General features: G+C 43.3%; 2 protein-coding genes across 4 annotated transcripts in view; both read right to left on the bottom strand.

Moving 5' to 3' along the window:
* The window catches only part of MAML2 (mastermind like transcriptional coactivator 2), a 219689-nt gene extending 218003 nt beyond the window's left edge, over positions 1-1686 (bottom strand). The window contains exon 1 of the mRNA XM_074916835.1: positions 1279-1686. Coding sequence (XP_074772936.1) covers positions 1279-1680 — 402 coding nt within the window. The 5' untranslated portion in view covers positions 1681-1686. The remainder of the gene's footprint in view (positions 1-1278) is intronic.
* Positions 1687-6306: 4620 nt separating this feature from the next.
* Positions 6307-25974, bottom strand: CCDC82 (coiled-coil domain containing 82). Of its 3 annotated transcripts, none has more exons than XM_074916811.1 (8): positions 25906-25974; positions 24697-25243; positions 23851-24073; positions 22649-22741; positions 20489-20613; positions 19510-19680; positions 12878-13063; positions 6307-12321 (listed from the first exon to the last, which is right to left on the bottom strand). In XM_074916811.1, the coding sequence occupies exons 2-8, from the start codon at positions 25234-25236 to the stop codon at positions 12256-12258; spliced, it is 1404 nt and encodes a 467-aa protein (XP_074772912.1). In that variant the 5' UTR covers positions 25237-25243; positions 25906-25974; the 3' UTR covers positions 6307-12255. The 3 variants fall into 3 exon arrangements, with proteins under 3 accessions (XP_074772912.1, XP_074772904.1, XP_074772921.1); XM_074916803.1 differs by lacking the exon at positions 25906-25974 and adding an exon at positions 25429-25855; XM_074916820.1 differs by lacking the exons at positions 6307-12321; positions 25906-25974 and adding an exon at positions 25429-25855 and having other exon boundaries at positions 12931-18889.
* Between the last annotated feature and the right edge of the window lie 1313 nt (positions 25975-27287).

Below are 27287 nucleotides of genomic sequence, written 5' to 3'. Positions count from 1 at the left end.
CACAATGTTATCACATTAACGCTTACATCACCACCCTCACAAATGATGCTGAGTAACGCAGCCCCAAACGTTGATCCACGCACCGCAGCGAACTCCCGGACAAGAAGGGAGAAACAACCACAAAGGTCCCATTTTAGCATATGTCAGGCACTATGAAAGATAAGTTTGATGCCTGGAACGGAGGGAGCAATCTATTTTGAGCCGTTCAAATAGCAGCCACAGGCCTATCAGGACGCAGTCACTCCCCTTAATATTTCACATGTGTGCCGAGAATTAAGAGTTGGAAGGCAGCGCAGCACAGCATAAACCTTCAAAAGCGTGGTACACGGACTGCTCGTAATAAAGTAACAGGAGACAAGGCTTCGCCTCTTTGACATGTTCAGAGCCATTTCCAGTTGAAAAAGGTCAACATATCATTTACAAAGCGGCAATGCCTGGAAAACTCTTTTAACTCTGCCCTGCGAAACACACTCAGTGGTAATAACCAACTGACCATTTCTGGTGAAGCTGGTGCTGGGAGCAGCGGGCGTGAGACGCTGTCGCTCTGCGGGACGTCGCCGTGCACTCCCGCACAGCGCTGCTTCTGCGAGCGCCCGCCGGTCGCTGAGGGACGCAGCTGAACCGCACGCACAGGCTCCCATTCCTCGGCACTGCCCCTCTGCCTCGTGGGTAAATATCGGCCGAGTTCGAGGGACACGGCAACAAACTGCTGCCTCGTGTGAAAATAGCTGCCTGAAGCCCTGACAAACAGGGCAAAATGGGGCAGGGGGACAATTTTGAAGATGGGCAATACTTTAGTGCTACTTTCCATCCCTGCTTGGGGATGTGCTGACAGAGTTTGTCGCTGGAGCACCTCCTCAGGGATGCCTGCTGTCACCACCTCGGCGGGGCGATGGCGGAGGCACACGACGCATTTTTAGGACGACAACCTGGTTCAAAAAACCCTCCAAGCAGCCCCAAAATCCCTTCGAGGGAGGACATGTCCCTCAGCTCCCCCGCCCCGGGCCTGGCAGCCCTGCGCACCATCGCTCACACCTGCCGCGCCGCCGCCAGGCCCAGCACCTGGCGGGGACCCTCCCAGGGGGTGCGAGGCGCAGCGGGCCGGGCCGGGTGGGCACGGACACCCCACACCCCCCCCGCCACCCGCAGGCCCGCCCTCGGCCTCGGCGCTGACCGCACCTTCGCGCCTCCCCTGAGGTGCCCTGAGGGAGCGAGGGGTGTCCCCTCCCGGCCGCGCGTCGCGGCCCCTCCCCGCCGGCAGGGGGCGCTGTGACTCACCGCCAGGAGGGCCGAGGCGCGCTGCTCCCCCGCCGGCTGCTCCCCGTTGATGCCGCCGTTGCTGAGGAGGTGCTGGTGGTAGTCCGGGGGCGCGGCGGCGGCGGCGGCGGGGGGGGCCGAGCCGCTGGCGGCGGCCGCCTTGGGGTGCTTGCCGGCCTTGCGGGCGCCCTGCCCCTGCTGCACGAGGTGGAGGAGCTGCAAGGTGCTTTCCCGCTCGCGGTCGGAGCTCTCGGCGCGGCCCCGCTCGTAGCGCCCCTCGCAGCTGAGGTGGTGCTGGCGGCAGACGGCGATGCGGGCCCGCAGCCGCTCCACGATGGCGCTGTGCACCCGGGGTGCCGCCGGGCCCCCCCCCAGCAGCCCGGCCCCCAGCCCCGCGGCCTGGGGGGGAGCCGTGTCGCCCATCGCTGGCTGCCGGTCCTGGCCCTCCGGATGGGTCGGTCCTCACTGCCGCATGGAGGGGGGGGGGGGGAGGCGGGGGCAGCGGCGGGAGCCCGAGCCCGGGGGCTGGCGGCGGGGCGGAGGGCGGTCAGCCCCGCGCCCCCAGCCCACCCCAACCCGGCCCCCGGGCGGTGACGGCCCCGCGGGGGGTTGACAGATCGCGGAGGAGGGGTGGGGGACACACACACACACACACCGCGGGACGTGGGGGGCACGGGGCGGCGGGCGCTAGGGTTGTGCCAGCATCGGGCGGGCGGGAGGGGCGAGGGTCGGGGCCGGGCAGCCCCCGCCGAGGGGCTCCGCGGAGCGGAAAAGGCGCCCGGGGAGGGAAGTCGGAGGGGGCTCCGCCGGGGGAGGAGGGCAGGAAAAAAAAAGAGCGAGCCGCTGCCTCCAAAATGAATCCCTGGACGAAGGAGATCTCCCTCGGGAATGAGTGAGACTTGGCAGGTTTATTGATTTTATTTTATTTCGGGGGAGCGGGGGGGTTATTCCTTGAAGTGGAAATTTAAGGCATTGCCGTGCTTGGCGGCACGGAGAAACCCCCCCGGCGGACCAAAAATCTCATAGATTGGGCAGAGTGGGGGGATTTGGGTTTTGTTGGGTTTTTGTTGTTGGGTTTTGGTTTGGGGGGTTTTTTTGGGTTTTTTTTTTTTGTTTGTTTGGTTTTTTTTTTAAAAAAAAAGTCTTTAGTAAATGTGCAAATAAAGAGACGGGGAAGGAGGAGGAGGAGGAGGAGGAGGAGGAGGCGGCTCGGGTTAGTTTAGTCTTTGTGCTTTCTCGTTTCGCTCGCCCGCTCTTTGCTGGCCACTCTTCGGTTTATTACTGTGTCCAACTGTCTGCCGCTAAATTGTAGTTCCTCTAAAAATAAGAGAGACGGATCCCCCGGTCCGGAACAATGTCAGTCAGTGGACTTCCAGACCACGCTTCGCCTTCAGTTAATCCAGCCACTGGCTAAAAGCCGTACTCCTTTCAGTGCTGATTTCCCCCCTTAGTAATAAAGCAGCAAGCTACGACCCCAGGCAAAGAACTCCTCTCGCATACTTTCCCTTATACTCCCAGATACTGAATAGTTTCAAGTACAGTTTCAAGAAAAGCACGGGGGAAAAAAAAAAAAAAAAAAAAAGCCAGCCCCTCTTCAGACAGTAATTACAAACGGAGAGTTGCACTTACAAACTTCCAGCATTTTGCACCCAGAACAGTCCAGCCACTTTTCCTTTGTGTTTTTGTATATTCCATCCCCGACCCGCCGGGGTGGGTGGTTGCCGGTGGGTTATCGGCGCTGCCTCCGCCGGGCGCTGCCGCCGCCGGGTGCCCGAGCTGCCCGTTGCCCTCTGCGGTGCGGAGCGGCGCGGCGCGGCGCGGAGCGGGTCCGCGGCGCGGGGCGCTGCGGGGGCGGGAGGCGGGTGTCGCCGATAGCGCGGCCGGGGACGCGGCGCCGGGGAGGCCGGGGCGAGGCGCGGAGCCTCCCAGCGGCCGCCGAGGGGAGCCGGGCCGCCGCCGCCGCTCCCCGGGAGGTATGTGCATGGGAGGAAGCCAAGGAAATCCCCTTTCCCCTCTCGCTCTGTACCTGGGTGCCGGGGCGCGGGCGGGCGGGCGCCGCCTGAGCCGCCGCCGAGGAGCGCAGCCTCCCGCTCCCCCTCCTCCCCCGGCGGCGGAGACCTTCAGGCGAGTACGAGGGAGCTCTCGAATAAATCACGGCGCTGCGCTCCTCTACCAGCTGGATTTCTCTGGAACAGACTGTAGAAAAACAAGCAGTGCCTTCTAGGGCGCTCTCCGGCACCGGGCGGGTGCGCGACACGAGGTCAGGCTCGGGGTGCGGGAGCTCCGGGCTCGGACAGCACCTTCCTGGGTGTCCGGGGCAAGGCACGGAGCCCCTGCACTTCGGTTTCTCCCCGGGAAAGCACGGCCTCGGTGCTTCTCTTGCCCGACCCCTCTATTGAGAGCAGAGGTGGCCGACTGCGAGACCTGGCCCCTGGTACTGGGCTCGCTGCGACTGGCAGCCGTCGGGTTCTGCGTGTTGCTGTAGGTGAGCTGTGAAGGAGGATGCAGAAATAGCGGGAGCTGGTCGGCTTTATTAAAGCAATATGCTGCTGTGCTACCGTGGCTGTATTGTCCGAGTTCCCAAATATCTCATTGGGAATAAAAATGGCCCCCAAGCATGAAGAGACACATCCCTGATGGAGAACCTGTAAGGTCTTTTGGGACTGTAGAGCCCCTAATACAAGGGTCTTCTCTAGTTCTGCAGTGGGGACAGTCAGAAAGATACACAAATTTCATCACAACATACCAGGAGCATTAAGCTGAGAATGAGGAGGAACTAACGATAACCCTCTCAGGTGGTTTTATCCCCCTCCAAGGTCACCCACATAAATACTTTGAATGCCAGTGACAAAATGACATTCCTGGAAATACCCCCAAAATACATAAAAGATCATCAGCATTGGACATACGGCGAAGATGAAAGCCCCCACTTCCATGACCCCCATCTCCCTCATGTTGCAGCAAACATCCATGTGGGTTTTCAGGATCTGGCTGGGTGAGCACCATCCAGAGTCTGCGGCACATTCGGACCCACATTTGCCCCAGCAAAAACTTTAAATTCTTTGCTGAAGGGCAGGGTCTGGGGAAGCCGGGTTTGTGGATGTTACCTTCAGAGGAAGGCATTATAGCTAACAGGAAAAAAGGATTTTTTTGTTTAACCTTGAACAACTGAGGAAGAGTGGGCTATTATTTGATACATAACGGTAGCATGCATCTGTTGGGAACAATGGGCTGGCACAGTTGGAAAAAAAATCCAAAATTTTAATGTTTGTAAAATAATAGACCATGTTACCTTTGCTTCAGGTCTCACTAGGGCTTTTATTTATTCTTTATAGCTCAGATGTCACTGCCGTGTTTAAGAGGATCAGTCACAGAATGCCCGTGTAACACTAACACACGAATCTCATGGAGAATAAGCACGGGTGTTTCAAATGAAGTCTTGGCTGGGGTTTTCAAAGTTGCTGTGGGAATATGAGATCGGTGGTGCTGCTCCACAAGATACCAGGGTAGCTGCAAGAGTTCTCTCTCTCTTACAAGATTTTGCAGAACTCAGAAAATGATCTTTCAAATCAAAGGTTTTGAATTTTAACTTCAGACGTGTAAGATTCACTTTTTGCCAAGCAGCATCTCATGTGTTTGTGGTTTAATATATCCCTTTCAGGGCGAGAGACAGCTGGTTGCAGGGCTGCACTGCAAGTCCCGGTCGCTCAATACGCAGCAAATGCTGCCCCTGGCGTTTCATAGAAGAAAATACCTTAAATCCATGCCTCAGCTTTTCAAGTCTTATCCAGAAGACCCTGCCTAATGTTACCAGCCCCTGGATACTGCGATCGTTTTTGGTTGCCTAGTTGTCAGTTTTCTTAAAAGCAAACAGTTCTTAAAACATCATTGTAACATCACTTGCGGTTCGTGTCATGGCATTCTAATAAACACACATGATAAACAGTAACATAACAGGTCATGAATAATTAATTACTCTTTTCTTTATGTCTACATTAATTTGTGACCTTTTTACATGATATTGTAATCTCACATAAGCTGTCATGCTTGAGCATTTTTTCTGTGTGAATTCACTACTGTGGTCGAAGCTCTGAGTCCCCTAAGTCATCAGCCCCTTCCAGACCAGCAAAGCACTTACTTGTGCTGGGTTCACAGCCAGGAATTCTCACCACAGACACTCCATTGTGCTAATAACTTTCCAAAAATGGAACAAAAAGACTGTGCTGAACCTATGTCACTTAAAAACTTGAGTACATGCTTAAATATAGGCGCATACCTTGTTCATCTGTGTTTAGAAATCCCGTATCAAATTACTTCGAAGTTACATTACCTCCACCGTAATGGCACACGCTTAATATCAGTCCTGCAGAGGATTTGGCAAACTGGAGCTTTGAATTTTCAGCCACTTCCATTACTTGCTTTCAGTGAGGGTTCTTACCCATTTTGAATGACTACAGTTATGTGTACATGTATTTCCTGGGCTATTCCCAGCTCGGTAGGCTCATGTACCATGCCATTTGCGTACCATGCAGCTCACCTAGTAAACTATTTGGAGTAGAGTCTGACCGCACCTGAGTCGGTTTTATTGTCCTTAAATTTTGGGCACAAGGTGCATGCAATTACTGCTCCAGTTACACTGTAAAATAAGCCATCTCGATACACACATTAATTCTTTAAAGAATATAATCCCCAAAGCAACCTAAAGAAACCATGTCTACATTTTATTTAATAAACAACAGGGGAAAAAAACCCAAACCAAAACAACCCCATGCCATTACTTACTACCTAGAAAAATACCAAAATTCACATACACTATTCAGGGAAGTGGAGCCACTGCGAAGGTTTCAGTAGCATTTCACATATTTCTCATACTATTCCTTGGCTGGTAGATCATACTTTCTTATATTCTTTTGTCTCTCCTCTAGATTCAGATTAGAAATTGGTATTTCTTATTTCTCAAAGCAGAATCAGAAAGAATTCAACTTTATAAAGTCTATTTTGTGTGTGCTGGATATTTCTCTTGGAGCAGTATTGTATTTACATGTGTTTATCTAACACACCCACTCTGTTTATTCAGACAGACTTAAAGAAGGATAAAACTACAAGTATTTATTTATCCAAATAAAAGTAAACCAGAAGAATTAAGCATGGGAATTGCCTGTAATTGCCTGCTGAACTGCTAGAAATAGCTGCTTTTGGGGAACAGGAGAAGCCTTCACTGTCAGAAAAAATGACAGTAACAGCTATCTACTATTAGCAAAGTTTACCATCCTATTTGATCCACAAATGACTTTCCAAAAACTGAGGAACACGAGGATAAAAATAATTTATTTTCATACTTCCCTGCAAGAACTGGACATAGAATATAGCCTGAAAAGGGCTTTCTCTCTCAGAAACACATCACATTAGTATGCCTGATCCTGTGCCTAAATACCTCGTGTGAACTTTATCATTATCACAGTCTCCAGTTACAGAATTTAAACTAGAGCAGATTATCGAAACATTACAGGAACTGAAGTAACTTCTAAGTATGATCATTAATCACCCGCGCCCAGTTAATCACATACTGAGCTCTCTCCATTGTTCCATTAAGACAGGTACTTTATCTTAATTAGAGCTACTACTTCAAAAATTAACACTAAAGACAATTTAAAATGTCCTATCGGAACTAACATTATATTCTCTCACCCCCTAACTCCACTCAAATTCTCTAATGTGGAAAAGGAAGTATGAAAGACTGGTCAGATTTCTGGCTTCTCCCATCATTAGATATTTGCAAAAAATCTTTCTGCTAGAAATATTCTTACTGCATATTTCTATATATAGGAAGTCTCAGGGGGTAAGAGTCTTCTCTGTACTTCATGCTGTACCAAGTACTAGCATTTGCAGTCTGTCCTGGAAAATTTGATCTACACCTTCACATATATGGCTCTTCTAAACAATCTTTTCATTTCCTGTGGTGAAGACAAATGTAAAGATGATGCAATAATACTTCACGTTCTCTGTCTTGTAGAAACACTTCAGGTAAAACAAGAGCCACAAAAATATGATCACTTCCTCCAATTTCAGTGAGGGGAATATCAAAGTTTAAGAGAGACTGTACACACAGAAACATTATGTCAGCCCCTCCCAAGCCAAATCAACTACCAGTTTCCTACTGAAATAGAAATCAGCGATGTCAATTCTAGACATTTTCTTACTCCAACTGGTGATGTCACAGACAAGATAAGCAAAGCTATGGAGGCACTTTCTTCCAAGAAGCTCTAACAGGATACTTTTTCATCCCTGTTAGAGACAGAAAAACATATATCTGGAAAAAAATGCCTGCAGGAACAAGAAAGAAGTAGATAGCTTACACTTTTTAGGTGAACAAAGAGGCTGTGAGAACCATGATCCGGGATGTGGTAGGGATTAAAAAATGAGTAAAACTAATCACTGGAACAATTTGTCAGTTTTCATTTTCAATCAAAATGTATGTATTCTTGAGGTACTATCAGTACTCAGCAAGCCACAATTTCCCAAACTTATTTTTTGACTTGGTAGCAAACAGTTTAAATGTGACAAAATGATAAATCAACCATTCATTCTGATAGCAAAATTTTTAAATACCAATTGTACTGTCTCACGAGTTTCCAGAAAATTCAGAAGGTAGCATAAATTAAGACCAGTCAGGAAGGCTCTGAGAGAGCATACTCCATTATGTAGTACAAACCTCATTTATTTTGGAACAGTTTTCCTTTGTAAGAATAAAATTACACCAAACATAAATGTTATTATTCTAGAGTAGCCAACAAAAGTGTACAGCGATTTTATTAACAGAAAGAAGTGGAGCATCAAGGGGCATTACTTTTCCTAAAAGGGATATATTTGAGACAAATTCCTAAGTACTTTTAAGTTGATGTGTATGTTCCCACCACTATTCCCGGAAGAACAAGGATGAAAAAGGAAAGAGAATAGAGATTTCCTTCAGCTTTGGTAACCAGGGAGATAGGTAGAAGATATATCAAATCTCAGAATATTTATGTATCTAATGCACAGTTAAGGTATGGAAATAATATCTTCAACTTGAGAGTAAATTTCAATCTGTTTACTGGGATTTTTCATCTTGGTCTGTAAATCTTGTATCTGTAAGTGGTACAAGGAAAAACTGATGATACTAGCTCACTGTAATAGCATATAAACCATTGCTGAATTTCAACCCTTAAAACATAAAAGCAGTTCATTTCGTCCAATGAATGCAGGACAAAGAGTACTGAATGACAAATCGAAGATACAGAATCTGGTGGCTACGGAAAAATGTCAACAGATGTTCACCATGAAGCAATACACCTGGTAGCAGCAGCCTAGCCAATCAGCCATATTTGTTACCAGGAGAGCTGCATCATGAATGTGGGGATTTCTTATGGACAAATCGATACTGGAAGGACTGATTTGGTAACACTTTTGAGATACTATTGACAGGGATGAGAAAAAAAAAAAACCAGCACTTTCTCAAACAGTAGTTTATAAGGCATACAGATTTAAATGTATCAGCCTAAAAAGAATCTTGAAGACCAAGCAGAGATAAAATGTGTGCAGATAAAGCAGGCCATTCAAATTTTTACAAGATGACTTTCAAAGAGCTATGTGACCTATATGTACAAATCCACAAGAAATTAGGTTTCATTAATTTTGATTTCGAGACAACAACTTGTTAAAAGAATCTTCCCTAAGTTACTCAGCCATGAAAGACTAATAAGAGAGTATCTGCATACAGCAGGATGTAAGAACAATCCCTAAATGGATTCAAAACCCTGCACCCTGCATCTTATCTTAGGCTACATTTAATTGTTTTTATATGTAGCACAAAGTACAGGGTCAGAATCATAGAATGGTTTGGGTTGGAAGGGATGAGGGAAAGGCTGAGGTGCCCAACGCCTACCTTGCCTCAGTCTTTAGCAGTGGAACTGGCTGTTCCCCGGACACCCAGCCTCATGAGCGGGGACATGGGGAGGGGAAGCAGACTGAGGGCAGCGCAGTTGAAGAGGAGGTGGTCAGAGACCTGCTGCGCCACTGGGATGCACACAAGTCTGTGGGACCGGATGGGTTACACCCAAGGGTGCTGAAGGAGTTGGCAGATGTGCTCGCCAAGCCGCTGTCCATGAGTTACCTGAAATCATGGCTAACTGGGGAGGTCCCATCGGACCGGAGGGCGGCAAATGTGACACCCATCTACAAGAAAGGCAGGAAGGACAATACAGGAAACTCTAGACCTGTCAGTCTGACCTCGGTGCCAGGGAAGGTCATGGAGCAGGTCATCTCGGGTGCCATTAAAAGTCATATAATGGGCAACTAGGGGATCAGGCCCAGTCAGCATGGGGTTATGAAAAGCAGGTGCTGCCTGACAAACCTGATCTTCTACAACAGGACAACCTGCTTATTGGATGAGGGAAAGGCTGTAGATGTTGTTTCCCTTGACTTTAGCAAGGCCTTTGACACCATTTCCCACAGCATTCTCCTGGCAAAACTGACTGCTCACGGCTTGGATGGGCACACGCTTTGCTGGGTAAAAAACTGTCTGGATGGCCGGGCCCAAAGAGTTGTGGTGAACGGAGTTAAATCCAGTTGGCAGCCGGTCACGAGTGGTGTCCCCCAGGGCTCGGTGTTGGGGCCACTCCTGTTTAACATCTTTATTGATGATCTAGACGAGGGGATCGAGTGCAGACTCAGTCAGTTTGCAGATGACCCCAAGTTGGGCAGGACTGTTGATCTGCTCGAGGGTAGGGAGGCTCTGCAGAGAGACCTGGACAGGCTGGAGCCATGGGCTGAGCCCAACTGGGGGAGTTTCAATAAGGTCAAATGCTGGGGGCTGCCCTTGGGCCACAACAACCCCCAGAAGCGCTACAGGCTTGGGGAGGAGTGGCTGCAGAGCTGCCAGTCAGAGAGAGACCTGGGGGTGCTGATTGACAGCTGGCTGAACAGGAGCCAGCAGTGTGCCCAGGTGGCCAAGAAGGCCAATGGCATCCTGGCTTGTGTGGCCAGCAGGGACAGGGAAGGGATCTTACCCCTGTACTCAGGAACTGGGGGGGTTTAGTCTGGAGAAGAGGAGGCTGAGGGGAGACCTCATCACCCTCTACAGCTCCCTGAAAGGAGGGTGCAGAGAGCTGAGGATGAGCCTCTTTAACCAAGTAACAAGTGATATGACAAGAGGGAATGGCCTCAAGTTGTGCCAGGGAAGGTTTAGACTGGATATTAGGAAGCATTTCTTTCCAGAAGGGGTTGTTGGGTGTTGGAATGGGGCTGCCCAGGGCAGTGGTAGAGTCCCTATCCCTGGAGGTGTTCAAGAGTCGAGTTGACATAGTGCTGAGAGATATGGTGTGGTTGAGAATAGTGTTAGGTTAATGGTTGGACTTGATGATCCTCAAGGTCTTTTTCAACCTAGATGATTCTGTGATGTCTTTAAAGATCATCATGGGCAGGGACACCTTCCACTAGCCCAGGTTGCTCAAAGCCCCGTCCAACCTGGCCTTGAACACTGCCAGGGAGGGAGCAGCCACAACTCTGGCAACCAGTTCCAGTGCCTCACCACCTTCCTCATAAGAAATGTCTTCTTTTGTCCATCTATACCTACCCTCTTTCCATTTAAAACTGTTGCCTGTCACTACAGGCCTTGGTAAAAATGTCTCTCCATTTTTCTTATAAGCACCCTTTAAGCAGTGAAAGGCCACAGTAAGGTCTACCCAGACCCTTCTCTTCTCCAGGCTGAACAACCCCAAACTCTCTCAGCCTTTCTTCATATGAGAGGTGTTCCAGTCCTCTGACCATTTTCATGGCCTCCTCTAGACCCGCTCTAACAGGTCCATGTCTTTATTGTGATGGGGACCCCAGAGCTGGATGCAGCACTCCAGGAGGCGTGTCATGAGAGCAAAAGTAGTTGGGGGAATCACCTCCTTGGACCTGCGGGCCACACTTCCTTTTATGCAGCCTGGCATAGAATTGGCTTTCTGGGATGCAAGCGCACAGTGCCAGCTCATGTCCAATTTCTAAGAATGGACAACACAGTACTTAACCCTTCCTCACTCAAAAAATCTACTCCCCTGGTTCCAAAGAACTCTGATTTGAACTTCATGCAATTCAGATAAGCCATGCATCACAATTCAGAATAACTCCTACTTTCTGCTAAGTTACACTGGAATAATTCTTGCTTATCTTGCATGGCCATATCAATCCATTCTCTTAATTTTTTAGTTACTGCAAGTTGTGGCCACTATGTTTGCACAAAGTAATTTGATGTTTAAAATCTCAGTAAATTGCTCCAGCCGCTTATCAGAGACAGCACTGTGTGCCCAACTGTTCATTTAGATTGCTAAGCCAGACTCAGTCTGTATGACGCCTATAATATGACTCATCACCTACTCTGTAAAGAGAGGAATGACTACTGTGCTGCAGACGTAGTCAGGACTGCAGAGTATTTCCTCTGTTGCCTTGCAACAGCCTATACTGATTCCTCAGAAGAGAGAAATATCTTTACATCAGGTCGCGTTTATTGTAACTATCATTCTAAATGGTTGGACTTCCTTACATATAACGAGCAATAAAAAAGGTAAGACGCACGTCATATGTTCTTGTATAACATAGCTTTACCCTTCCAAATAACCTACTGAAAAAGGTCTCAGCATCTCCTACTTTCCCTATGGTACAGCTCAATATAAATAGGTGGGAGTTTTATTTCACAAATAAACAAATATTGAGGTGTTATTTTTAAGAACAGAAGGAAACTTAAAGTAACCTATGCAGTAAGACTGGAAGGACTGATTTGGTAATCCCTGTCAAGTTACTATTGACACAGATGAGAAAAAAAAAAATACAGCACATTCTCAAACAGTACTTTAAAGGCATACAGATTTAAGTGTAACAACCTAAAAGGAATCTTGAAGGCCAAGCAGAGATAAAGTATATGCAGATAAAGCAGGCCATTCAAATTTTTACAAGATGTCTTTCAAAGAGCTATATGACCTCTTAATCCATCTTCTCTTCTTGGAAATTGTCTGCATCATTCATATAGTCTTCAAGATCATTATATCTCTGCAAATAAAATAAAACTTGTGTTATTTTATCAATGTTTAATAACTGAATTACATAGACTGTTTTTTTTCTTCAGTACATTAACAAGCATGCCAATAATTCAGAAGCAATGATATCTGAAAGATTGCTAAATACAATTGTACTACCAGTTGTTTTAAAACAGTTCATAAAATGTTTCTGAATAATTCATAGTACTTCAGTATAAACAGAAGAGTAAAATATCCTTGCTGTGCCTCACATACGTGTTTCCACTCTCCCTAAGTTACAGCTTGAGTTTGTTATGTTGCTCCTTTCAAATGAAACAGGAGCCTGCCCACCACAGCCCAGAGATCAGGCAGCTGTCAAAAAGCTTCATGTCAAAAGTTTACACAAAGTCTGTGTGAACGCAACAGCATACCACTGTTTGACAGACTGGGTCAGCAGAAGTGGATGAATGGTTAAGCTGAGTTATATTTTTGAAGCCCAGTAATTCAGAACTGATCAGTCAAATCAGACATTTTATCTCAGTTTACTTCTATCTACTTAGAGAAGGATACACCAAATAACTCAGTTGTACCTTCTGAATCCACCCACTGTCTTCCAAATGGCTGAAAAGCCGTGTGACTGTGTCTTTGACTGGTTCATCCTCAACACCATCCAACTCAGTAATAGAGCTGCAATCCATATACAACTTGTATTTGAAGTGCTTCAAATTATGATAAACTCTTGTACGATTTGCACATACCACGCCAACCTTCAAAACCTAGGCCAAAGCGAACACATTATTCTCTCGATAGAATTGTGACTATCTTGACAATATAAAGAATGGCTAAGTCAGTCTAGTAAGATTTTATCAGTCACTCCAAGAAGATTTTTTGAATAATGAAATAAACAGAATGACACTACATGCATAAAATCCATGCAAAACCATCTAGTTTTCACAGCCACAGCAGAACAATTTTTGAGCAAGCAGGCAACCAGCAAGTCTATGCAACGGCAGCTTATCAGTACTGTTTTCTTGCAAACACAACCATGTTTGTAACTTGTAGTATCTTTCCTGTCTTCTGGTGGAACTTTGTTACAGAATCACTAACATTTTAGACAACCATCAGACTGAACGCACAGGAAGAGAAATTATTTGAATACTTTTGCTTAATACATAGTACTTCCTAGGGAAATGAAATACTAGTTCTAGCATTTTGTAGACCGAATAATCAGTATTTCTTCAAGAAATACATATGAATACAGACAGACGTACGCCTAGAAATATATATTTAATATAGAGAGATTGGATTTCATAAACATGAAATCTGAAAACCGAGGTTTTACACAACACAAATGTTAATATGCAACTGCCTGGGAAGTATAGCTAGACCATAACGCTGTACCAAAGCCTCTGCATCTCCTGGTTATTACTAGTTTTACTTCTACAAATTCCATGCAGAAAAGACAGAACCGTCTAACTTAACAGTTTTCTTTACAGCAGTATTTATCGATAAACAAATGGTAAAGATGCATGTTAAGTACAAAATCAGAGCATGGATTAGAGTATTATTCTCTATCAGCACTAACATTAAATACAGGCAAGTATTTGCACATACCTTGAACTCAGATTTTATACAAAGATACTAAGCAGTGAAGGTGCTTACCTGAAAATACTGAGTAATGTATTGGTTACAAGAATCTTTGGCAAAAATCTAAATCTTCCCTAAGAAGATATGAAATCGGAGATGTGGGGAGGGAGAAAGAGTCAAAGTTCATCTGCATTTAAGGACATCCTGCCTTTCACAAGAGTAATTTTTGTTCCATTTCTACAAGAGTTGTCAGAGTATGTACAACAGCAAATCAGAAGATGTACCTATTCCCTGTAAATGACTCACAGGTGCACTGATCACTACTCCAAGCCATGGAGACAAAGCCTATCAGGTAAGAAATCTACATCTGGCTGGTTTTTGGACATCTGGTTTTCTACACACAAAAGCAATATAACTAATACATGCATGAAGAAATTCAGCTCCTGATATATACAGGAGAAACTGATTTAGTTTTACTAAAAAACCTCAAACAACAACTTATCTTTCAAAGGCAGCATTGTTTTGGACAGTTATCATACCTTTGCAAGTAACAAGCAGGTAAATGGCTAAAGGTCTTTTGCACCAGTGATGCAAGCTGCAATGTTATTGGTATTTATTTCAGATCACATGCACATATATCAAAAAACCAACCATGTTATATGTTACAAAATCATCTCTTTTGAGCCACAAGAGTGATAGCCTTTATTGCTGCCATTGGTAATAATCTGAATACTCTTTTAAGTTATGAAAAAGTTAAGTTTTAATTAATGCTTACAACCAACGTTTTCAGGAAGCTTTTCTGAATGCATGACTAAATGTTTGCATCTGTGAGCAGTTCCCCAGAACACCTGACCTACTTGTAAAACCTAGCACTAACAGTATCTATCTGACAATAACAGAAAAGCATATTTATATTTATAAATATTATATAAACTATGTATTATTTATGTATTTCCTTAAATATATGAATATACTTAATTTCTTAAATGTATTAACCAGCAGTTCCACAAACACAAGTAGGTATAATATCACTGAAGTGAGACACACTCACCTAAAAGAACTTTTGATCTGACCTTCAGTAGATGGTTATTAAATTTTTACCACCTTGAGATAAAAAAATTCCTATTCCTATATTGCAATTCTCTACTGGTCATGTAAATGTACCTACATGCAGCTCCATTTTCTACTCTTCCTATAACTGAAAAGCTAAGACTTGTGTTTGGTGCTTACAGGTGCTTCTAAAGTACAAGACCTACCAACCACTGTATAACCTTGATTCATTGAAATGGTACTTCTGGAAATTTGAAATACTGAAACCATCAAGAACTGAGCTGCAGTGTTTCACAAAGCATTTCAAAACTTTTCAAGCATCCCAAGGAATGAGGTGTGGCATCTGGAACATTATGTGATGTAAAATAAGAGATACCATCTTGTATCAAACTGATGGCCCAGTTCTTCCCCTGTGACAACAGCCAGCAGGAGATTGTTTAGGAAGTTAGTGTAAGATGCAAGACGAACACCAGAATGATGATAACATTACCACAAAGCTTCTAGCAGTCAACAGTTAAGACAGTCTGTATCACCCTAACTATCATGTTCCACAGTGTGCCAGAGGCCTCCCCGAGAACCTGTCTAACCCCTCTTGGGACCGTAACACTTTTCACTTCCAAAGTATCTTGTGGCAATGAGTTTCATAGTTCATTTATGTGCAAAGTATAAAGTATTTCTATATTGGAGAAATGCCAGAGGCAAATAGCTAAATATCATATAAATGTAGTTATGTATTGTGTTTTTAAAGCGAGAAAGATTGTCTAAAAATACAATGCTATTTCAGAATGCAGCTTTGGAAAGAATCTCAGTACTGTACTCATTCTAATTTTTTCCTCTTGCAGTTCTCAGTGACTCTGTCCTAATGCTTAACTTATCTACTCAAGCTGGCCATATCAGCCAAAGTTGTGTTAAATCACTTTGTATGGAATGCAGGAGCATAGTCCGACAATAGCACAACATGTAGTAGCTGAATCCATGTCCTCTAACATGATTATAAATGGAAGTAGAACACCAAGACCGAGAGTAAAAACAGTTTATAATCCAGGTGACACAGCAAGCAAAGAAGTGTGAGGGACACCTTTATCTCCAAACCGTTCGATTCTCCCCAACTACGGAGGAATGGGAACTGGCAGTCACAGACAGAACAATCACCACAAGCCTAAGCAAAACTGGAACAGATGTTTCTCGTCTCTTCTCTTTCTACTGGCAAAGCAGAATACTTCAGAGATGAGAGAAAAGGAAAGTTTTATGCAGAAAAGGGTTGGAGGTCTGTTTTTGTTCTCTCCACATCCACTTTTCTCAGGTATTTTCAAATAAAACTTCAGAAAATATTCCAACTACATGTTTCCATTCAATCTGATCTGCCAGTGCTGAACTGCCTTCTCTTTCAGTCAATTAAGTTCTTGAAGTGCCAGTTTTATGTAGCTCTGTGTGCGTTTTTTCTTTTTTCCTCCTTTTTTTTTTTTCCCCTCAATTGGCAGGACAAGTTGATCAATGCACTGCCAGCAGAACTTCAAAGACTACTTGAGAACAGTATCTTCAGCAGTCTAAAGTACAGGTCACCATAAGAACATGAAAGCTGCATTACAAAGTCACTATCAAAAATTACTTAACTGTCTCTCCTTGGTCTGTTCTACAGCCCCTGAGCTATACTGAGCATGCACATGGCAGGCGTCTCACCAGATGCTGGGGTAAACAGGATATAAAAAGCTCTAATTTTCTACTGTTAAGCTGAAGAGGTCAAAAATGAGCTAGCAAGTTAGTTTAATATTCAGGAGGATATTTCAAGTTTTTTCCAAAGTGAAAAATAGCCAATGCTTTACCACAGGACAGCATTTGGACAGCAGTGGGGGAATTGCTACTGTAATTTTCACAGTTAAGTTGGAAGTTGAGTAAAGAATAAATCCTTGTGGTAGTTCAGTTTTGCTTAGGTAAGGCCCATGATTCCCATGAAAACCTGAAATTTTTTAAATTAGTGACCTAGATTTAGAGACCCATATGTAAGGAAGAATAAGGACTGTACGATGGACTGCAGTATCAGTGCTAGTATGATTGCCAAGGACTTACTGTTCTCCTGCAATAAACAAGGGGAAAAGCCTTGCTGGGAAAGCCTAGCTCTCTTGACTATCATGCATACACAGATTTATCAAAGCAGAGTATTAACAACTACCGCTTAGAAGGGTCTGTAATCTATTTAAGAAAAAAAACCTGTGGCACAGATTTGCCTAGATTCTGCATTACACACAGAATGCAGTAGGATGACATAATGATAATCACACTGACACCCCTCAAATCTCTAAGTTCAAGTATTTGCAAAGATCCAAAAAATATAGGCTTGAGCTTCAGTAAGGCGTACGTCCAGTTTGATAAAGACCTCACTTTATTTTTATACAAGAAATCCTATTATACCACATTACAAAATATATTGTAAATACAACTTGTTCTGACACTTTTCTCTGTTCAGCAAATACTGTGAGGAACTTCAGCTGTATTCAAAGATTCTTTTACACTCAGGAAGAAAAGGAATATACCTTCTATACCTCCTTAAAGGAAAGAAAGGCAGAACTTGGATATCAGCTTGGTACACAACCGCAGCAGTATTTTATTCTTGACAAATCATGTGCTTTGAATTTATCATAAGAGGTCATGAATTACATTACTTAAGGTCATATGCATACCTAATCATAACAATTATTGGTAGTTGCAAGTTTGAAGGGAAGATCCCTAAGTACTAGGAACACCCAGGTTCTTAAGAGTCCAGGTCTTCAAAAGTCTCAGCTGTGAAATATAACAAAATTGATTGCTCAAGTCATCTAGAATGACTGCCTAGCGCAACATCATGTAACGACACGAAAAATATGTTTCATTCCAAAAATCTCATTTAGTCTAAAACGTAGAGACAACTAAGGAAGAAAAAAAACAGAAGACTGCTTAAATGGAAATGTTTTCTAGTTTGGACATGTAGTTCTGATAACGCAATAATAAGAAAAAGGCTCTAATAAAATGTATCAAAGCAGTTAGGAACAAGTATTCTCAAAAGGAGGTCAGCAGTTTCAAGTGTCAGTGCAACTGAGATGTCAAGATACTTTGTCCTGAGTGAATAGCTACATGGGAAATAGCAGATGTGAAAAAAATCTAAAGAATGAAGCAGTAAATTCTGACTAGGTTGCACTTGGACTATGAGAATGACAGTGACACTATTTCACTCTACCTGACCTAGAGCAAACAGTGCTGGGGGTGCACATGGATGCTCCAAATGCTAGGGGCATAGTAGGCACAGAATTAGCAACCTAGTGATCCAGTGTAGAACAAACCTTACTTGTAACAAAAGAGAAAACACAATAATTCAATGGAGATGATTGTCCATTATACAGAAAGTTATTTTTATAATGTTTCTGAAAGCCAATCAAAGCAAGATAGCAAAACAATCCTGCTGGGTAAGTCTTAAGGGTATTATAGGCACACACAAAGGTAAAGGGCTTTCAAGTGATCTAATTTCAGTGAAAAGGCATTCTAATATTTAGAATATACGTAAATCTAAAGCAAATGTCATTCTTGATTTAAAGCCTCAGGCTCCTGGCATACAGAAACAGGATCTATTAAGGATTAAAAAAACCCTCATAGTATTTCTCAGGTACTTAGTAAAAACCAGGAATGTCAGGCATGTTCAGAGCATCACTCAGTTGTGTAATTTCTTTACAATTTATTTTCCTTCCTTTAAGTTTTAAGATTATCAATCTTCTATTAAATGCTCTCTGACAAAACAGAAAACTATTTTAGAAATAACTGATTCAAGGGCTCATATGAGAACTTTGGTTAGTATGTGAATCTTCATGCGTGCTGTGGGCCTCTGACACACAGTTTCAGACTGCCTCCCCATGCACCACGACAGACAAGCACGCTGAGCAGGATGTGTAGGATGCCATGTACCCAGAGTTTCCTTCTTGCCCTGGATGAGACTCAGACTGTAGACATTTGAAACAGGAAAAATTGAGGCAAGTGTCAATTTTGACTTGAGGGGTAAGCATTATCAATAAACCCTACTGTATATCTCAGAATCCTTTAACTTCTTTATCATGAAGTCCAGCTCATGGTTGGGTATACTTACTAGCGTTTACTGTAGTGCAAGGACATGTGCTGCACCAGGTACTAATATTAAGTGGCAAAAGTGGGGAGGAAGCAGCACACTGATCATTGTGATGCAGGCAAAAACAAAGGTCACAAAAACCCATCAGGTTTATTTTCTTGATAGAAGTTAGGTTCATCTAAGAATACTTTTTATTACCTTTTTCCCAACACATAAGAAAGAATGATGAGGGTGGACGGGAATGCCTCTATTCAGCCTTTAAAGTTTCACAGGAACTTCCTTCATAATTCTTAGCTAAATCTAAGACTCCTCCAAACTGCAAAGTGGTCCTCGTATTTTTAAAACTAATAGGGTTTAGACATGGAAGTACAGTAGCTTAACTCTTGCTGCTAGCGTTATAGACATTAGATATGTTGATAGGATTTCTATTCTTTGTATAATTTTATGTAACACTAGACAAAGCTTAAAATAATTATATAGGGTGCTTGTTTGAAGTACCTGTTTGTCATCCGACATGAAGTCATCCACTTCCAAAGTTCTACTATTATAAAGCTTTCCAGAGAGCAGCACATTAAACTTACAATGCCGATTCAATTCACAGGCCTGACAAGACTTACTTTCTCGATTTTTCAAGATTATGCGAACATCTGGATAACAATCCACACGCTCCTGAAAAACAGATTTCAAACAACATTAAAGAGCCTCACATAGGCTGCTGAGTAGCCTTAGTGTGAGCAAATTAGTGTGCGAGAAACCAATGAGATTAAAATCTGAACTCTTTTACCATTCAGTTGTGAACATATACCTTCTCAATCATTTTCCAACACTTCACTCAGGTCTAATTTGTTAATTCTTTCTTCCAACTTCAGACCTAAAGAACGGCTCCTGCATCCTGGCACTTATTTTTATCTCATCTCTCTTTTGTTTGACGGGCTGGGGGTGCAACTATATCAGTTGGTCTGCTACAAATGAATACCCTGTATCTCTCCACTGGTCATACTCCATTATTACAGTGATTATTAGATCACCACACCTATCATACATGCTAGTCTAGTAATTCAGATACAATGACTAAGTTACTGTATATTGACTTCATTTCTTTTGAAGTAGTAGAAGGTTAATTATGAACATACTGGTTTTATCTTTTTGTGGGAGGAGGAAGAAATTGTGTTATAACATTTAGAAAGTCATAAAAAAATCAAAAAGTCATCTGCTGAAGTTAGCAGGGAAAGCATTCACATAATGAGAATAGATTCTGTTCTGTTACTTGAATGTTTATCTGGTTATGAACACATAAAATACTTCCGATATAATTATCAAAAGTTACATAAGTTAAAGAACAATGGTTTTCTATTTTAAAAGTACATATAATTATAGCAATTATTGTACCTTTACAGAGAATTACAGTATTAAAAAAACCCCTCAGTAATAATATGACTTGGAGCCCACTTCACTATTTAAAGTAAAAGCTACATACCTTGTATCGATCTTTCCAGCGACTTCTAGAGATTAAGTTCTCAAGACGAGGTTGAATGAAGCGGTCATCCAGATAATGAAGTGAAAGCAACATATCTTGCGCATATTTCTTTTGTCTTGTTCCATCTGTTCAGCGAGAGTCATTACTAATTTGCTGGCCGCCCTTATGTTATACAAGTTTCTTCAAACAAAATTTTCAAGGACATTGTGCTTCTGCATACTAAGAACTATGAATGATTTTAATAAATTATTACTGAACACATTTACTAGTATTATCCATAAAAGTGATCCATGTATTTTTGAGAAACTGATATATTTAATTATTTGTAAAGTCTGTATCACAAGAGGTACATGAATAAACTCTACAGTCAAGCTTAATGAGAAGAGCTGTCACCCCAAACAGAGACCCATTCACTTGAGTCCATTTAAAGTATGGAAAAGGAGGGGGGGGGGGGGGAAGTGTGCCTTGCTTTTTATCCAGTTTATGTAAGCTGTTCATAATGTTTAAGGGAGGAGGTTGCAGTCCATGAAAACAAACTGCTCTGACCTGCTTCACAGAAGTTTTGATAACTCTTTGCCATTTATAAAGAATACATAGAAACTGACCTTTAAATTTTAGCAGCACAGTCAGATGCTTTCGGTTAGGCAGCACAAGTACCTCCAAATACTTAGTCAAGCAAAAGAAGTAAGTATGAGGATGAGTAAAACTACCACTGTTCCACAACTGTCTCACAAATATGTGCTGGACTCCAGGAATTAAACAGAACTTTCACAGGTGCAGACCAATTCATCCTGTCTCGAGCTTCAGCATGTACACACATACAAATTAATTCAGCTACCTTCCCTAGTCTTTTAGCAATGATGTTATCAATGAAACAGAACCAAGAAGGACCACTGGCTATCTAGCTTTCTATGTAAAACCAGTTAATTGTAATTATCATTATAGACACTATACTTACAATTGTTTTTTCATGTTCACTTTATGCACGCACATTTTCAGTAAGTCAACTATAATAAAAACTTGAAGAGGCTGTGCTAGACCAATCACCCACAATAAAAAGCATACTACTTCTCAATGCTGAAGTACCTGCTCTTGATACAAACTAATTAAGAGATTAACTTCCACTAACTCAGAAAAATCCATTCTATGTTACAAAAATGTATCTTTGTAATGCTAGGCTATCTTCACACTATACAACATTCTTCAGAAAGAATACAACCTCCAACTCACCCGCATAGCTGATCTACTTCCAGCACCTTGAAAGTCAGTTGTTAGTTTTGCAGAGCAGATACAATTTGAAATAGAAGGAAGCTATTCCAACAAAAAGCTGGCAAAGGTTGCTTAACTACCTTTCATAAGTCTGTTTCCACTTGGTAAAACAAAATTAACACCTGAAAGAACTAGCTGGGTTGATGAAATATATTTTTAGATCCAGTACACAGCTTTTATTCTAAAGTCTGTGCCATACTTCAGTTTCTCAAGTCTCTTAGTTCCCAACACCACCAAAACCTCCTCTCTTTGGCACTTTGCTGACTCCTTCCACAGCCTGACACTGACAGTCCTCTCATTAATACCACCTTTACAGTGCTTCTGAAACTACAAGTGAGGTTGCCATACAGCTCCATTAGACCAAATGCCAAAAAGCACTGCCTCAGCAAGAACAAGACAAGTACTGACTGAAGTTAAAATTTATTTACCCGAAAGCACAAATGTTAAAGAAAAGGAAAAGAAAAAACCAGGGGTGCAGTAATCGCCGTAACTAAAATTATTTATTATCTACCAAGTTCCTCAGAAAAAGCTATGAAGCATACATATTCACAAACTAGCCGACTTTGCATTGTTTTCATTGAGATAATCTACTTAGAAATTAATTTCGCTTTCATGTTGGAACTGTTACTGCTGATCAGTAACACAGTAACACTCCTCCACATCTCAGAATGCCTTCTGAGTTTAAAAGAATTAAATCCACACATTTTTCCAAGATTAGTCTATCCTTTCCAGATAGACTTTTTTTTTTTTCCCCAAAATTACAGAGCAGCAAAACCCCTATCTCAGGACTCACAGTCCTATACGCTAATCAGGAGACACATCTTTCCCTAGGATAAGTGTCTTTGTGTAACTCTGAATGCACTATTATATTATTTAATGCAATTTACTTACCATATAATGAGCTTAGGAAAGTGTCATCAATTGCATTTATGAGGAAAGCGTTTACTATTCTTTTGAAGTGTACATAATGATCACAGCGAGATACTGGGAAGAAAGCAAAATAATCAGGTTTTTTTTTTTTTTTAAAAAGAGATGCAAGCAATGGTAAGAGTCATTTAAGATTTTTTTCTATTGTTGTAAATTTAGAATTTTAAAGTCATATAAATATGGATTTTAAAATAATTTCAGTGTACAACATCAACACTCTTAAGTCCTTGTCTTTAAAAAGTGCTTCTCATCCCAATGATCTTAATGAATTTTAGCATCCTAAAGTCACACGTCCTTTCAGCAAGTAGAGCTACAAACACTAAAAGAAGAGAACAATTTGTCCTATGAATAGCAGGAAATAATGCAAATGAGAACAGGCCAGGCTTATGGTCTGTTTTTTGGTTTTTTTTTCTTTTTTCTTACTTTCTTTCAAATATACACAATTCTGCTCAGGTCTTTACAGGGGAAGAAATACCACAAACGCTTGTGACTATCTACAGCAGCACCAACTGTCCAATCAGTACATACCTGCTTCTGAACAAAAAAATGCGTAAGATAACTAGTATAAAGTTCCATTTCAAATCTCTCTGCTCCATCCAGATGCTAGTTTTCATAAAAGATCAACTCGAAAAGTTTTCTCAATCCATACAATTTGCCTGTAATTGACCAATGAATTCAGAAACACCTATAGACCTGTGCTCCCAAGTCTCATCACCATGGAATAAAAATACATTAAAAAAAAAAAAAAAATCCCAAGTCCCCAAAGTCCCAAACTCATGGCAAGAATTTTACATCGTTCTCCAGAACAGAATCTGGCCAGAATTAACAGAGCTGCTCATAGCCTATATCACAAGACGGAGGATGATTCTTATAGGTCTCCCCAGGAATGACTGTATCATAGCTAGCCTTCTTCAACCTAAATCAGACCAACTTAAAAAAATCTGTGCAGCAAGGCTTCCCCTCCTTCCCCCCAAATTATACCCTCCCTTTAACAATATACAGAAAGACCGTAAAAGTTTAGTGTGGAAATCAGAGTACTTCCACAATAAATTGCAGCCTTTTAGGAATCTGCTTTTAAACTATCATATCCTTCACACAGTATTTGTATTTACAGTGCACTAATATTTATCACAGCACTACAAGCAAGATATACATATAGATCTTACGGTGTGGGACATAGTATGCCAGCAACTCGCTATTTGATGTATTTAGTTTCTTCTGTTGTGGCTGGTTTTCACTTGTTATGTGCTCTGTGTTGTCATCATCATCTTCCTCTTCTTCTACTATGAAATCTTTCATGCTGTCACTGTCAGTTTCACTACCTTCTGTTGGTGTGAGGGGCATGTGACAGAATGGTTCCTCTTCTGTTTCTCCTTCACCATTAGAATCCTATTTAAATTTTTAAAAGTATTTCAAACACAAGAATTTTCAGTATTTGCACTGACAAAGTACTACATATATTGGTTAAGATTTTTGACCTTCTAATATAATTTGTTCAATTAACAAAAAATGTTTGCAAAAAATACATCATTCTGTCCTAGATGACAATTACGTTTAGCTTTAAATCAGTCATCTCTATGTACCTCTTTTCAAACTATTCATAGGAATTAAGCTAACATGAGATCTCTAAGTTACTTCAGCAGGTATTTTGCTTCTTGCTAAAACTAATTTGATAGTGCTCTCATGCATCTCTTGGAAAAAAAAAAAAGTTTTTCCTTTCTGACTATGCAGAGAAGAAACATACCTGCTAAGCTGCTTAGTCATCAGAATACCCAAAAGAACAAATTAAATTTTTAAATCCTCAGTGATTAAAATTAAACTCGAGATAAAGGTTTTCAGCAACCAATATTGTTATTTAGTTAATGTGACAATTGTTAAAATGTAACAGAACTACTAATTTGTCATGAATAACAAACAGAACAAAATAAAGAAAATCCCACTGATTTATTAGTCTTTGCCTTGCCCTACATTCAGTATTTTCTCCAATTACATTTGAAAGATAAAATCCAGACCTCACAACTTTCACTGCTCCAAGTTGCTCTTTGTCTTGCAAGTTCTTTCAATTTTGCAAATACTTTCTGTTTCCTATTAGTAGAAACATTTTCTGTAGGGCAGGTTTTAACAGGCTGATGTTCTTCAGAACTGTCATCTTCATCCATTATACAGTGGCGTTTAGCAAAAACTTTTCTAACAAGTATATCACTGCCCTCACTTTCATCACTGTCATACAAGACAGAGGTGTTCAACCTTTTACGCTTCCCAGGTACGATGTACTCATCCTCACCATCTTCTGTTACTTCGCCACAACGGCTTTTCTCTTCCTGATCTGAAAGTCTGTTCTTTACAATAGTTTCATCTTTCTCATCTACTTCATCTTCCGATGTGGTAGGTTCTTCCTCCTCAGATGTACCTGAGGATTCGTCATCGCTGTCAAACAGTATGAGCTCCCTTTTAGTGCGTCTCCAATCAACTCGGGATTTGGATAATGACAGTTCTGTTCCTGCTGTCTTATTTCTTGTTTCATATCTTCTGACAACTGCTTTTATCTCCATTAGAAGGCTGTGACAACACAGCAGAATATAAATTGGTAAAACAAAGCATTTATTATGCCATTAAAAGCAAAAGTACAAGGGCATGCATATTTTGTTGTATATGCTTATGGCTTAATATCATTATTAAGAGACATGCAGAAATCAGCATCAAACAAAACTAAGCATGCACAATAAGTTCTGAAGAGAATATACCTTACTCAAAAAAACGTAGAAAAGAACTGCTAACACTCAGCATGAATGAACTGGAAAAATTGGGTCTGAAGCGCAGCTACAGATCCCACCACGCCCTCCAACACTGGAAACCTGCAGCTGAGGCAGGGCGCTCCCCGCCCCTGAGGGGCCGCGTCCATCACCGGGTCAGGACGATCACCGGGCAGGCCTCCCTGAGGAGCGCCGCGGCGCACGCAGCCGCTGCCCGCACCTGGGGAGGGCCACGCCAGGCCGGCCGGCGGGCCTGCCCCGACCTGCCCGCCCCGCGCCAAGGCCCGACGCGGCAGCGGCGCCCCGCGGCGAGGCGAGGCGCGCCCGGCTGTCAGGGCCCGCGGCCACCTCCACGGAGCAGGACGGAGCTGAAGCAGCAGAGCTCACGCCGCCCGCCTCGCGGCCACAACTCCCGCCGCTCCGCTCCCGCCGCCCCGCAGCGGCGCGCGCAGCTGCCGTTACTTTTACCGTTCCCGTTCCCGCGGTCCGGCGCTGGAGCCGCTCAGGAGAGACTACCGCCCCGCTGCGCTCCGCGCGCCGCGATTGGCCGCTTTCCCTGTCACTCAGCCGCCGCGATGTTTACGGAAGTGCTGTCAGGCCGCGGCGGATGGCGGAGGTGCGTGTCACGTGGTGCGCCCGGGAGCTGCGATTTGGCGCGCGATGACGGAGAAGCTGAGGTCGAGGGTTCGCGTCCCCAACCCGGCACGGGGCAGCTCTCCTCCATCACGGCGTCTTCTTCGGCAGGTCTGAAGCAGTAAGAGCGTGATGGTTTAGTTGTGGTGGCGTTTTTGCTCGCTCTAGATTCATTCCCGAGGAAAATCTGTGTGGGTGTGCGCGTTACAGCATCTCCCAGGAAGGGCTGCCAGTGACCACCGCTGGTGACCAGTCACGGAGGGCTGGCCTGGGCTGAGGCTTACCCGACCAAAGCAAGCAGCTTCAGAGCAGCCAGCACTCTTCTCTCCAGCCTTGGGAACAAACCAGTTTATTGTGTTCCACCCCCAAACGATGGGGGATGTGAAAGCTGGCTGTGGCAGCTGTAACTATAGGGATATTTTGGGGGTGCCAGGCTGGGGCCCAGCTGGAGCAGAAATCCCAGTGGTGTCTAGGCTTGGGAAAGCCTCTGCCAGCCCACCTGTCCTTCATGGGCCTCTTAGAAAACACTTTCTTTGGTGTCTGTATAGCACATTTTGGGTGTGGTGCCTGCAACTCCTCATTGGGCCTCCCAGCCAGAAGCAGGAGCTTGCCAAGGGCTCTCTCTGTGGTTCATGCTATATCCATGTGGAAAATCAGAGGCTGGGTGACACATAGATGTCCTACTAGTGCCCGTGCTCAAGGAGAGACCTGCCAGCTCAGCACAGGGCTCTTTGTCTTGGTAACAGCAACTTCACAGCATGCACTGAATTGCTAAGCATGTGTGCTGCTCTCCGCTGGGGCTGGCCCTCATGTGGGTGATGCCTGAAAGCAGTTGGTTGGTGCTCATTGCTGTAAGGGGCCTCAGACAAAAATGCACCCTAGGACATAATTTTTGCAACTGTGATGGGTCCATCCTGGGGAGGGCAGAGAAACCGACAGACACCTGTGGTAGTCAAAGATAAGAAAGCTGAGAAACTTTACAGATGGAGCAGTGAGACAAGACAGGCCTTCTATGAAAAAATCCTCAGAGTTCATGGAACGGGCACTAAGAGACACCTCTTCAACAACCACTAGGAACCACCACAGACCACTGAAAAAAACCCAACATGGAAGACCCTCAGAGACCCTTCCTCAAATTTTAGTATGCTTGGGCAATATATTAACATATACATTAGACCCTCTGAAAATAGGTGTGTACTTCTCAGAAATTACATGAA

Source organism: Athene noctua, chromosome 1 (genome assembly GCF_965140245.1).
Source record: "Athene noctua chromosome 1, bAthNoc1.hap1.1, whole genome shotgun sequence".
Taxonomy (NCBI): Eukaryota; Metazoa; Chordata; class Aves; order Strigiformes; family Strigidae; genus Athene; species Athene noctua.
The sequence above is the reverse complement of the archived record's forward strand: the minus strand, read 5'-3'. Positions and strand labels throughout refer to the sequence as shown.

Excerpts from the sequence above, each read along its gene's own strand:
- CCDC82 (XM_074916811.1), bottom strand. The coding sequence starts at position 25,236 with ATGGAGATAAAAGCAGTTGTCAGAAGATATGAAACAAGAAATAAGACA. Across the intron at positions 22,742-23,850 it reads GGCATACTATGTCCCACACC|TATCTCGCTGTGATCATTAT; the intron begins GTAAGATCTATA and ends CTTTCTTCCCAG. Across the intron at positions 20,614-22,648 it reads TTTCCTAAGCTCATTATATG|ATGGAACAAGACAAAAGAAA; the intron begins GTAAGTAAATTG and ends CTCGCTGAACAG.